The 12,584-nt window shown below is 41.7% G+C and overlaps 1 protein-coding gene across 1 annotated transcript in view; it reads left to right on the forward strand.

Moving 5' to 3' along the window:
- Positions 1-12,363, forward strand: part of RYBP (RING1 and YY1 binding protein) — a 66,613-nt gene extending 54,250 nt beyond the window's left edge. The window contains exons 4-5 of the mRNA XM_063426762.1: positions 7,608-7,706; positions 11,959-12,363. Coding sequence (XP_063282832.1) covers positions 7,608-7,706; positions 11,959-12,211 — 352 coding nt within the window. The 3' untranslated portion in view covers positions 12,212-12,363. The remainder of the gene's footprint in view (positions 1-7,607; positions 7,707-11,958) is intronic.
- Positions 12,364-12,584: the final 221 nt, after the last annotated feature.

A 12,584-nucleotide genomic window follows, 5' to 3' on the forward strand; every position in this document is an offset into this window, starting at 1 on the left:
TATGCACAGGATAAACAGTAAAAATAATGTAGCTTGAGGACCATTTTAGGATCCAGCTACTACAAAGATTGCCCACTTAGAAACCCGATCAGAAAATGGTCTTTATAAGGTTTATTGAATGTCTGCCAGCTGTCTACCTCTGACTTTATAAATACTAGGATATAGCACTAATAAAACACGTAATGTTTTTTTTTTTTTTTTTATATCCTAGAGGGTCTTTTATTAGGCCTACCTGAATTTTTAGTTTGGCTTTGTCTTCCCCTGACACCTTTTTGTTTGTGTATGTATTTATCTTGTAACCCATATAGAATTTTAGAACAAATTTTTTTTTTTGCGCTCTCCAATTTCAGTTGCAAAACCACCTACTTCTTTGTTTTTGCATCTTGAAATAGTCTCTTCTCCTGCCTTTGTCTGTGTCATCGCTACATCAGAATTGGCAAAATTCATCTGTTGCAAATACAGTTGCATTGCAATTGTGTATTTACTTCAAGGCTATACTACAGAATGAAGGAATTTGGGATACGGCTGCAAATCTAAAACAAACAAAACACATACATAGTGTAATACAATTTAAAAGACAACATTTTAGAAATGTAATGCACTCACAAGATTACGTGAAAGTAGCGCTCTAGGGTGCCTCCCACGATAGCAATGGGGGGCCAAGTTATCCCTTCTGTTGTTCACCGATGGATACACAATGCAGGACTCCAGTGATGGTGAAAAAAATAGCAGCTTTATTGATAAGGTGAAAAAACTCCACCAAACAATAAAAAAATTTGATCTAAGATAAAATATAAAATGCTAATAGGTCCTACGCGTTTCGTTCACTGTATGTGAACTTCCTCAGGGACCTTAAAATAAAATAATAAGCACAAAGTAATAACAAACTTGAAAAGCAGCCTAATTCTCCCATCCCCTCAGTCCCAATATATAGGGCTACTCCCTGTGTCCATAATGAAATTCATGGGCGTCTTCCTACTTCTCGGTCTTCATTGGTCCGGTCGGAACTTGTCCTCAGCTGTTCAGAGATTTCTTCTTGCTTCCAATTAGAAAAAACCCGCGTTCGGGTCCGTGAAACCGGAACCGGAAGTGACGTCAATCACAGGCTTCCGCGTTCCACCTTGCGTGTCATCACTGAAGGTGATGTAGCATCAGGGCAGTGCCCTCTGGTGGTCGCCAGTAGAATAGTCCCATAATGTTAATAATTAGTGTATCTATCTGAAAACATAAAAACATCAGCAGCAACGGAATATAACCAATATAGTAAACCCCTATGTATATGGGGAACTAGTAGAACATATTATGTCAATTAAATCATTATAAAAGAAAAATCTTTTTATTTTTTAATTTTTATTATTTTTTATATTTTTTTGTTTTATATTATAATATATATCAGTGTAAGTGTTTAGAAATTTCAAAAAAGAAATAAAGTGTATACACGTCTATATTTTAATAATATTATATGTTGTGTCCACAATTGGATATTAATATATATCTGGATAATTAGTGTAGCCAATAGCCATTTAGTTCTAAAGTATAAAGATTATGGAAAGCAAAAATATTATTGATCTTTAGAATCACGTAGAAAATGTAGATATTATTGTATATTGAAATGGGAAGATATATAGACTTATTGAGGAGTTTTTATATCTAAAGAGATTAAAGGGAAATAAACAAAAAAACGAAACAGCATATGGTTATAGAAAACAAACCAAATCAATATCAACGTTTAACCCATTGGGCTCTTTTATAATGATTTCATTGACATAATATGTTCTACTAGTTCCCCATATACATAGGGGTTTACTATATTGGTTAAATTCTGTTGCTGCTGATGTTTTTATGTTTTCAGATAGATACACTCATTATTAACATTATGGGACTATTCTACTGGCGACCACCAGAGGGCACTGCCCTGATGCTACATCACCTTCAGTGATGACACGCAAGGTGGAACGCGGAAGCCTGTGATTGACGTCACTTCCGTTCCGGTTTCACGGTCCCGAACGCGTTTTTTTTCTAATTGGAAGTAAGAAGAAATCTCTGAACAGCTAAGGACAAGTTCCGACTGGACCAATGAAGACCGAGAAGTAGGAAGACGCCCATGAATTTCATTATGGACACAGGGAGTAGCCCTATATATTGGGGCTGAGGGGATGGGGGAATTAGGCTGCTTTTCAAGTTTATTACTTTGTGCTTATTATTTTATTTTAAGGTCCCTGAGGAAGTTCACATACAGTGAACGAAACGCGTAGGACCTATTAGCATTTTATATTTTATCTTATATCAAATTTTATAATTGTTTGGTGGAGTTTTTTCACCTTATCAATAAAGCTGCTATTTTTTTCACCATCACTGGAGTCCTGCATTATGTATCCATCGGTGAACAACAGAAGGGATAACTTGGCCCCCCATTGCTATCGGGGGAGGCACCCTAGAGCGCTACTTTCACGTAATCTTGTGAGTACATTACATTTATACAATTTTGTCTTTTAAATTGTATTACACTATGTATGTGTTTTGTTTGTTTTAGATTTGCAGCCGTATCCCAAATTCCTTTGTTGTCTTGTATTTCTGCTGTGTAAAGGTCACCGTTTCTGGGTAGTGACCTGGGAGGCTGTCACATTATATCTTTGAGATAAGTATTTATTGATATTGTTTTTTTTATACTACAGAATGAGCCAAAATTCACAGTAGGCTTTGACAGGTAAATAACTTTTTTTCTTAGTAAGCAATTTTTTTTTTTTTTTTTTTCTCAAATAGCAATTCATGCTGTCGTGTGAGAAGTTTCATCTATCAATGAGGTAGAACTTTATAGTGGAGTAGAACACTGGAGTAGGGATGATATAGGATATGATGGAGTTGTGGTATAGGACACTGGAGATCTAGCCACCCTCAATATCCAGTATTACTACTAAAGCAATAACTAGTAAGGGGAAAGATGGTTTTGTTACTCAGTGATGCAACCATCTAACCATTATGGGGATATTACGAAAGTTAGATCATGTAGAGCAAGCATGACAAACTCGCGCCCCACAATGGACATCTTTGTGGCATGGCAAGCCGCGAGTACATGCTTGGTGTTAAAGCAGAGTAGGCACCTGCAATGTGGAGAAAGCAGGTGCCTACTCTGCCATAACATCAAGCATGTACATGTGGCTTGCCGGGCAGCAAAAATGTCCAACTCTGCTAAAATGTACCCGGCCGAGGAGGAAGCAGATCGCTGGCGGCAGTGAGGGAGCTCAGTCTTCCTGCTCCTCACTGCTCCCTCGCATGCGCCGTCTGTAGTGATCCAGCATCTCTAAACTGCGCGCCAGGGAGCAGTGAGGTGCAGGAAGGAGATCTCCAGATAGAAGATCCCCACTGGACCCCAGGGAATGGTGTGTGTGTCTGTGTCTGTGTGCGCGTCTGTGTCTGTGAGTGTGTGTTGGTCAGTGTTGCGATGGCCGCGGCTGGTCAGTGGAGTGCCTGGAGGTCCACGGAGGCACGCAACGCCACATAATATTCCGTCGTGGCGTCAAAGTGCTCCACCTTTACAGGATTCCAAGAAGTAGCGGGAGGAGCGGCTTTGGCATAGGGTGCGGATGGTGCCATTTGTGGTATACCAGAGGCAGAAGTTGCATACTGGCAGTGGAAATGTGAGTGGAGCCGGCTTGTTGGCTAGAGGGGGATGCTGGGATATAGTATAGGTGGTGGGCTGGGGTTTAGTAGAGGGGAGGATACTGGGATTTAGTAGATGGGGGTGCTGTAGTTTAGTAGAGGGGGATGCTGGGGGTTTTTATACTGTACTTTTTTTCAAAATAAACCTACGTTTCTATGAAAATGTAAGGGTTTTTCTTTTCTTTTTGCGGCCCACATAAACGTTAAACCTTGTTTATTTGGCCTGTGCTAGTCTTTGAGTTTGACATGCTTGATGTAGAGTTATTCCTTGTTGGTTCTTGGGATTTAGTTTTTTTTTCACATGATGATTTGCTTGAAACATCCCCTATGAATGTATGTTCTGATGGAAAGTATTGAAACATTGAGAGAATTAGTGTGTCAGTTATTCCATCATTAAATGGTAAATTGTGCCTGATTGAATACTTGCACCAAGGATTTTCTATAGGAGATTTGAAGAACATAAAATATGCCTTGAGAACAGATTGTATGGAGTTTGATATTTGCAATAGTCCCACGTAGCACTTAAACAAAAGGTCACATGAATTTGGAGCCCAGAAAATATGTTATGCCTTTTACCATTGACAATTTTGGAGAGACAAATTCCATGATTGAAGTTGAGAGGAAAAAGTTATTTTTGGTTTACTTTCTCTTTCTTTTTTTTTTTTTTATTATTAATTTTTTTGTGGCTAATGGTTTATTCATGCATCATCACAATCTGGTCTTAAAAGACCTTTTGCCGGTTTGCAGTGTTTTGTTTATTTAGCCTTTGTGGCTTCTAGTCTGTGAAGCCTTGCCACAATTAAATAAGTGGCACATTCCAGGCTGAGTTATTATAAGGCAGTTATCCATTGGTCCTTTGGGTGTTAAAGTGTTTAATGTTCAGTGCTGCTGAAATTGCTTTCCTTGCATTGCAAACTCACTTGGCAGATTGAAAGACTCCACATGTCTGCTTATCATGTTTTGATACCGGAGAAACTGACGGAAGCCAAGCACAGAGAGATGGACACAGCTTTCTTCAGGAAGGAAGAGATTCTTTATTGGATCACCGATCGGGACTCAGAGGGACTAATGTCACCAAAATACAGCAAGTTCTGAGCCCCGGACAATAGTGCAGGCTCCTTATATAGGCACATAACTCCTCCCATATTAAGCTCCACCCGCACATTCTCTTGACCAATCAATACAAATAAGAATTAACTTCCTGCTTGACCGCATGGCTTGTCCAGCACAATGGAGGAGGGGAATACTACATCCTGTATTCTTGCACATGCTCCGTACACTACTGATCGTATCTTGCCTCGTGCAACCAACTGATCGATACGTCAGCATATGCTCGTACACATGCCACGTGGTAATCTCGGCCTACTAAATTTATTTTTACCGAGATTCCACCACAGTTTCAGTTTGGCATCTCCTGCAATTTGCACCAAATTTTCATTCAGGAAAATGCATACTTGGTTTTGTTTAATAGATAAGACCTTGCATTTCTATTGTTCTGCAAGTTATTTATTTAGGAAACTTGTTGCACTGGTTATATCACCCTTTAAAACCCTGTACTTCTTATTCTAGGCCATTTTTACGCTTACGTTTACTCTTGTGTTAAAAAAAAAAAAAAAGTCTGCCAAGTGGCAAACAGTAATTTCCTAAAGAAACTACCAAAAGTGACACATTTACTTTGGTTAGTAGTCAAAATCTATATATAAACCTGAATACCGGTAAGTGTTTGAAATACCCCAGAGAATATTAGCTTGACAATAGAAATACTCTATGTGCTTCATTGGGCTTTCAAATTAAATAAATGTAACCATATTGTACCCCTGGATAAAACCATATTGTAAGTGATGCTTATTTTTGGCCCTCTAGCTACATCTAAACTACATGTCCTGGAATCATGGTACTTGAAGACCAACAAGAACTGGGGAACCAATGTTTGCCTAACAAGTTCTATACCAATAGGACCCCAATGTAATTTCTCTACTTGATCATTTAAAGAGATTTGGTTGTTCAATCATGTAGGCGAGACTTGTCCAACTTCAGCCTGAAATTGGTCTTGCTTGTCTCTGCGTTTCTATAAAGGGGGCACTACTAATAAAAACAGAAAAAAGTACCGTATTTATTCGAGTATAACGCGCAAATTTTTTTACCGATTTTTAATTTAAAATTTGGGGTGCGCGTTATACTCGAATAAATATACCTCCCAGGACCGCCGGGCTCATTACAAGCCCGGCGGTCCTGGGGGGGGGGCGGGCAGCAAGCGTTGACTCACCTCCGTGCAGCTCCTCCAGCTTCCCTGTGTAAATCTCGCGAGACCCGCGGCCAGCTCTGACGCTCTGACGTCGTCAGAGCTGGCCGCGGGTCTCGCGAGATTTACACAGGGAAGCTGGAGGAGCTGCACGGAGGTGAGTAAACGCTTGCTGCCCGCCCCCCCAGGACCGCCGGGCTTGTAATGAGCCCGGCGGTCGGTATTATCGAGCACCCACTCGAATATTTATTCGAGTATAACAAGCACCCTAATTTTAGATTAAAAATCGGTATAAAATTTTATACCGATTTTTAATCGAAAATTAGGGGTGCGTGTTATACACGTGTGCGCGTTATACTCGAATAAATACGGTAGTCGCTAATTAAAGGACCTCTAAAGTCACCCAGACTAATTTGTCTCTGTGCTCTGTAGCATTAATTTTCAACGTAAATCATTGTAGTTTTATATAAACTGCCATGTTTCCATGGCAGGATTAACATACCTCTAGTGGTTTAAGAATGGAGTGAAGAGCTCATAGAGCTGCATTTGATTAACACAGAGCAGAACATGCACACAAGCTTTGCAATGTTTCAGTGCGGGGAAACAATGGATAATCAGTCTTGATGATCTCAGCCAGGGAGGTAGAATGGCAGGATGGAGACCGGCGAGGCAATGACTGAAAGGTAAGTAAATCCCGCCTTTCAAACCCTCATAGTTTGGAGGGGAACCTTAATAGTTATATTGAAACTAGCTCTAGGAATACAGCTGCTATGGTGTTCCTTTTAAAGGGATTCTCCAAGCACCCAAAACATGTTACCTGCACCGTTTTTGCCCTTCCCACCGATGTCCCGCTGCAGGACGCCAGAGTTTGGAGGTATATGTTTGTCAAAGAGCACTTCTTTGGTGACTGTTGGCCTGATGATGCCAAGAGCTGATGTACTTATTTTGTATCATTCAAGTTACCTGCCAGCCTCTTATGTCCCACCTCTTCGCTCGCAATGTATTTCATGTTTGTTTCCAGTAATGCTCCTCTAAGATTTACCATATTTTCAAATCATCCAGTCTTCTTCCTGAGATCACAAATTTCTTTCTTTTGTATGTTTGTTTTAAGATTCTGTAAAGGGATAATTTTACATGCCTAGTGTTCAGCACTTTCACATTATTAAAGGTATCTTTGAAAGTGATGAGGAATGACTTGTCTGACATATCAAGGTGGATGTTAGCGTAAAACCGTGAAAGAGCTGTGTATAAATTGATCCGTGCTGTCTGGCATTCAGCAAGACGATCCAAATTCGAATCTGCTGTCCTATATCTCGAGGACACCTAAGAACAGCGTGAAAGATGCAGGCAGGGATACCCTTAGTTCTGTGATGAACAGTAGATTGACCATTGCTGGTTTGCAAGCTTGATGCGCTTAGACTTGGAGTTGACGTTACTGCGCACATACCACATACTCTGTATGTCCAACGTGAGCTAACCATACACCAAGTTTTGTGCTCCTTTTACTAATCCAATAGTTGGCTTGTAATTTGCTTTTTTTGTTCATATCAGAAACTTCAGAATGATGCCTGAGAGTTCTGTCTGTAGTTATACCAGGTATAGCATATAGTAGAAGGTGAACAGATTTAAAATGTTGCAGTGTTTTGTTTTTCAATTTTCTTTTTAATGATAACTACAACAGCTTTTTGTTTTAATCCCCCTTCAGACCAAAGTCAGACATTCTAAGAGATGCACCCATTGAAGCCCACAGTATTCAATCTGGAAATACAATGACTAAGATCAGCAAGTTTAATCACACTTCAAGGTAAGGATCTGCTTGGATCAGAAAGCTTGGTGTTTTGTTATGTATTTTTTTTTTTTTATTATTATTATTATTGGCATTATCTGTTTGTTTTTCTTGAGCCCTTTACAGGTGATAAATTAGTTATAGTATTTAATACACAGTACTAACCGGAATGGAAAATGTCCATGTGTACAATAGTAAATTGGTAGCAGTAAGAACTATTATATCTATCTATCCTTTTTATAACTTTATAACTGATACAACAAAAGTGACATTAAGTCATTTAGAAAGCATATACCTTATGTATTTAATATTGCTGTCACCCTGGAGCAGGCTCTTTTATTGAGCTTTGGGAATTACGCCTATATACTTGTGTTGTTCTATATATTCTCTGCCTCTAGCAGAAATGCTATTTTGTGATGCAATAACTTTGTGACCAAGGCCTTTTTGGCACTTTTGGTATACCACAATTTACTTCTTTCTCTTTATGTTAACAATACATATCAGATATCCTTTTTCAAAGGAGAAATAGGACTTAAAGGGACACTCCAGGCACCCAGACCACTTCTGCTCATTGGAGTGGTCTGGGTGCCAACTCCCACTACTCTTAACCCTGCAAGTGTAATTATTGCAGTTTTTCATAAACTGCAATAATTACCTTGCAGGGTTAACTCCACCTCTAGTGGCTGTCTACTAGACAGCCACTAGAGGTCACTTCCTGGTCCATAGCACAGGAAACCTGTGCTAGAGCGTCGCTGGACGTCCTCACGCTGTGTGAGGACCTCCAGCGTCGCTCAAAACCCCATAGGAAAGCATTGAAAGCATGGAAAGCATGCGCATTAGGTCTCCTCGGCCGGTGGGCGGGATCAGTCTCGCCCACTGGCCGACGCAATGGACAGGAGGAGCGTCGCGGAGGAGGAGACAGCGGCGAGGGACATCGCCGCTGCCTCAGGTAAGTGACTGAAGGGGTTTTCACCCCTTCAGTAACCGGGGATTAAGGGGTGGGAGGGAGAGGGACCCTCCAGTGCCAGGAAAACGGATCGTTTTCCTGGCACTGGAGTTTCCCTTTAAGAACTGTAGCGCCACAACAGCGGTCACAGGCTTTCAGTAGCATACATAATCATGGCAGGAGTAAATTGCACATTTTTATTTATTTTTTTAACAAAAAGGAGAAGATAACAGGATACTAATACTTGTTAACTAAGTCCGCGTTTACTGTGAAGACAAATTGTCCTGGTTTGATGAGATATAACCCGGTGGTGCCTGGGCATAGTTGGCCCGCCGTGCCATATTATGGCTAAAGATCGATTCAAGAGAAGCCGCGTACATGATGGTAACGTCACGGCCCCTCTCAAGTAGATCCAGATACGGTAGGTTGTGGAACCCATATCGAGGCGCCACTGGATTTAAACAAAGACAAATCAAAAACTTTATAACGGTTAACATAAACTAGACTTTGGGTGGTGTTGCATTAATAATCAAAGTAAAGATAATGGTCTCGCTGAGACACCACGTGTGTGTAACTTGACCTAGCACCCTCAGCTTGGTGCCTGGTTGTACAAGGTTATGGCACCTGTTCGCAGATTACCTAGGGTGACTATGTGTTAGTGCTCATAATGTTGGGTGCAGGCATTTAACTAAGCTTGTGCTGTTTGGGACGCACATTCGTAAGCAATCGGTAATTGCAGCGTATTTGCGGTAAGCTATGTGTATGAGAAAGTGAGTGCTGTGACTATTAACTCAGTGTGGCCAACCCGGTATATGGAGCTCACTGCTATGTCGATTAAGAGGTTGACTTAAAATACCATAGTTAGACCTGTAGGTAAGTAAGTCCCCGTTTGTGGGTGGTGGGTCTTCCCTGGCATGTGAGTCTTTCGCCAAGTCCAGTGCGTGTAAGGTCTTATTATCTGTGCTGACTTCCGGGGTGGCCTTCATAGATCATCTTCCACCGGCTTCTAGGGAAGTGTGGAGGGTAGTGGTCATCCTGCTAATGCCAGTCAGGAAGTGCTCTGATGAGGAGTATAGGAAGCGTGGATAAAAAAAAAAAAAAAGAGGAAATAATAAATAAGTAGAGTCACCTCTCTCGGGCTGTGTCCAAGAGACCGAGGGGTAGTAATATGTGCCGGGAGGGAAATGTCCCGGTGTTGGTGTTGGAAATGTAAGTCCCCGTTCAGGTCATTGCCATCGCGTAGGATTCCGCGGGAGGACTTAGTGGCACCAACTCTGGGGCTCCGGCTGCATCTTTACTGAAGGACTGCCCGGGCCCAGATGTTGTCCCTGTTGATGTAAGTGAGTCCATGGGGATGTTGAGTTTGCCCAGGGCCTTTGTGGCCTTTTGTAGGTCATGGATGACTTGCGATGTTTCCCTGGCGGTGACATGTAAAGTGCGGCCTGGTCTCCACCGGTATTTAATTTGGTGTTGCCGCAGTACGGTGGTAAATTGGCGTAGGGACCTTCTCCATGCTAGCGTCCCACTCGAGACGTCCGCGTTGAAGGACAGGGCCATGTCTTCAAATGAGTATGTTGTGTGGCCCCTGGTGGCTTCTAGCACTACAGCTTTGTCCTTGAGTGTTTGGAACCGGATTACCACGTCCCTGGTGGCGTTAGGAGGTGCATTAACTGGCTGCGGTACCCAAAAGATCCCGTCTATCAGGATAGTTCTGGCTGTCTTCGGGTTCAACAGTGCGGTGAGTAATCTCCTGGTGAGGTGTGGGAGCTCTGCTTCTGGTACGGTGTCCGCAACACCTCTAATTTTCAGGTGAGTTTGGCGGTTTTGTCTTCCAGCGTTGATAGTTGTTGTTCGTGATGCAGGTTTTGTTGTTGCAGTTGTGTACAGCTGTCTGGAGCTCCGCAATCTGGCGGGTATGTTTGGTGGAGGTCTTCTCTACTGCTTCCAGCCGTGCCGCTATAGTTTTGAGATCTCGGATCAGTGCCACATCTGCGGCAATCTTACCATGGTGTTCCGCCATGAGTGTACCCAAGGCCTCTATGGTCACTGGAGTGGGATTTCTTTCTGCAGGCCGGGTCGGCGGTGGCAGTGCCGGAGCCGATATCGGGACTCCGTCGGCGTCGTCAGAGGTCTCATCCGAGAAGTCCGTGCAGCCTCCGTGTAGGGACGCCATCGTGGGCCTGCCGCCAGAGCTCCCCGATGTTCATGCCCAGCCGGGGCTTATCCGCTTTCTGCTTTTTCATTTTTCGACCCATGGGGCCCTCTGATGTGTAGGGATTACCCTAGGGTGAGTATGGATTACCCTAGGGTGTGTGAGCATGGGTATTTGTCGTTTTGGGATGCAGATGCCGGGAGCTCCGCGGCCATGCGACCTTCTTCTTCAGTAGCTTGACTCCACCCCTAAATCAAGTTTTATAACTAATATAACAAATACTGCAAGGAGTGAATTATGGTTTTAAAGCTAAATTTGGCTCAGATTACGACTTTAATTGCAGCTACAGAATCCTAAAGCACTTTTCAATTTACCATTTTATCACAAACCTATGTTATCCATAATTTAACCCTTAATTATAGTCCTTGATTCCAACCTTAATCTAACCCATAAACCCAATTATGTGGGGGGGGGGGTGACATCCTTGAATTTACGGTGGTAGCTCTACAGTTGATTTAAAGCTCATCTGTCAACTGGTATCAAAAGATTTCAGGGTTCTATTGTACCAGCAGGGGTTTAACCTCTGCTGTTACTTCTACTGCATGATGGTCTATGTCATCAATGGACTTTAAAGCCCTGTACTGAATGACCACATAGGCCATCATGTGGTCATTAAATGGTTAAGACTTTTTGTAAACAATTACTAAACAAATAAACATACATAACTGGTAAAATATTACAAAAATGTTTTGTTTTTTCTGTAAGTCAACAATTTCTGCGAGGATCAGGATCAGTTCATCTTGAGCGTGAACCCCTACACATTAATTAGGGGCTTGTATGGCATATGCATGAACTCCATACAAAAACTTGTATTGCCAAGGGTTGCATAACTTGCTGACCTAAGGAACAGATTGTACTGACATTTACACAGGGAAACTCCTAGCAACATAACCTATGCAACAAGCATACAGATTCATCCCTATAATCTATTTTATACAAAGGAAATGGCTTAAAATGTATATTTCAGTCTCCTTATTTTAAATACCTCAGTTTGTTCCACTAGTGACCTTAGTGGAATTTGAACATAATCAGAAAATTGCATTTTACTCTTGTTAACAAATGTCACTTGAGTTCAACAATTATGTTAGTTTATTTATTTGTTTTTTTTGCAGGCCCAGACTGAAAAATGTAGACCGGAGCACTGCACAGCAGCTTGCAGTCACGGTGGGAAATGTTACAGTAATAATCACAGACTTTAAAGAAAAGACTCGTTCCTCCTCTACGTCTTCATCTACGGTGACGTCAAGTGCCGGCTCAGAACAACAGCATCAGAGCAGCTCTGGCTCAGAAAGCACAGACAAGGGGTCTTCCCGTTCCTCGACCCCCAAGGGTGACATGTCTGTTGTGAATGACGAGTCTTTCTGAAGAAAAAACAAATATTGCACACAAATTTGGTGGAAACTCTGAAACCGGGTCAGGAATTCCCAGACACCCACTTGCCTGTGTTTGTTTGTATTCCTGCGGCTTTTCTTTCATTTGGTTTTTGTTGTTTGTGTTTGTTTTTTTATTTTATTTTTTTTCTTCCTGTTTTTCAAGACGTGAACATTTATCTTGGACATAAAAACAAAATCCTCCTCCTTATGCTGCCTGGACAGTTTGTACTTGACATGGGCATCTGGCTACAAAGGAATTTCTTACCCTCAACAATGACCCTTGACACTTGCGTATTCCATTTTTTTTTTTATGATTTTCCTAACAATCATTTATAATTGGATGTGCGTCTAAATCTACTTTTTTA

Source organism: Pelobates fuscus, chromosome 7 (genome assembly GCF_036172605.1).
Source record: "Pelobates fuscus isolate aPelFus1 chromosome 7, aPelFus1.pri, whole genome shotgun sequence".
NCBI lineage: Eukaryota > Metazoa > Chordata > Amphibia > Anura > Pelobatidae > Pelobates > Pelobates fuscus.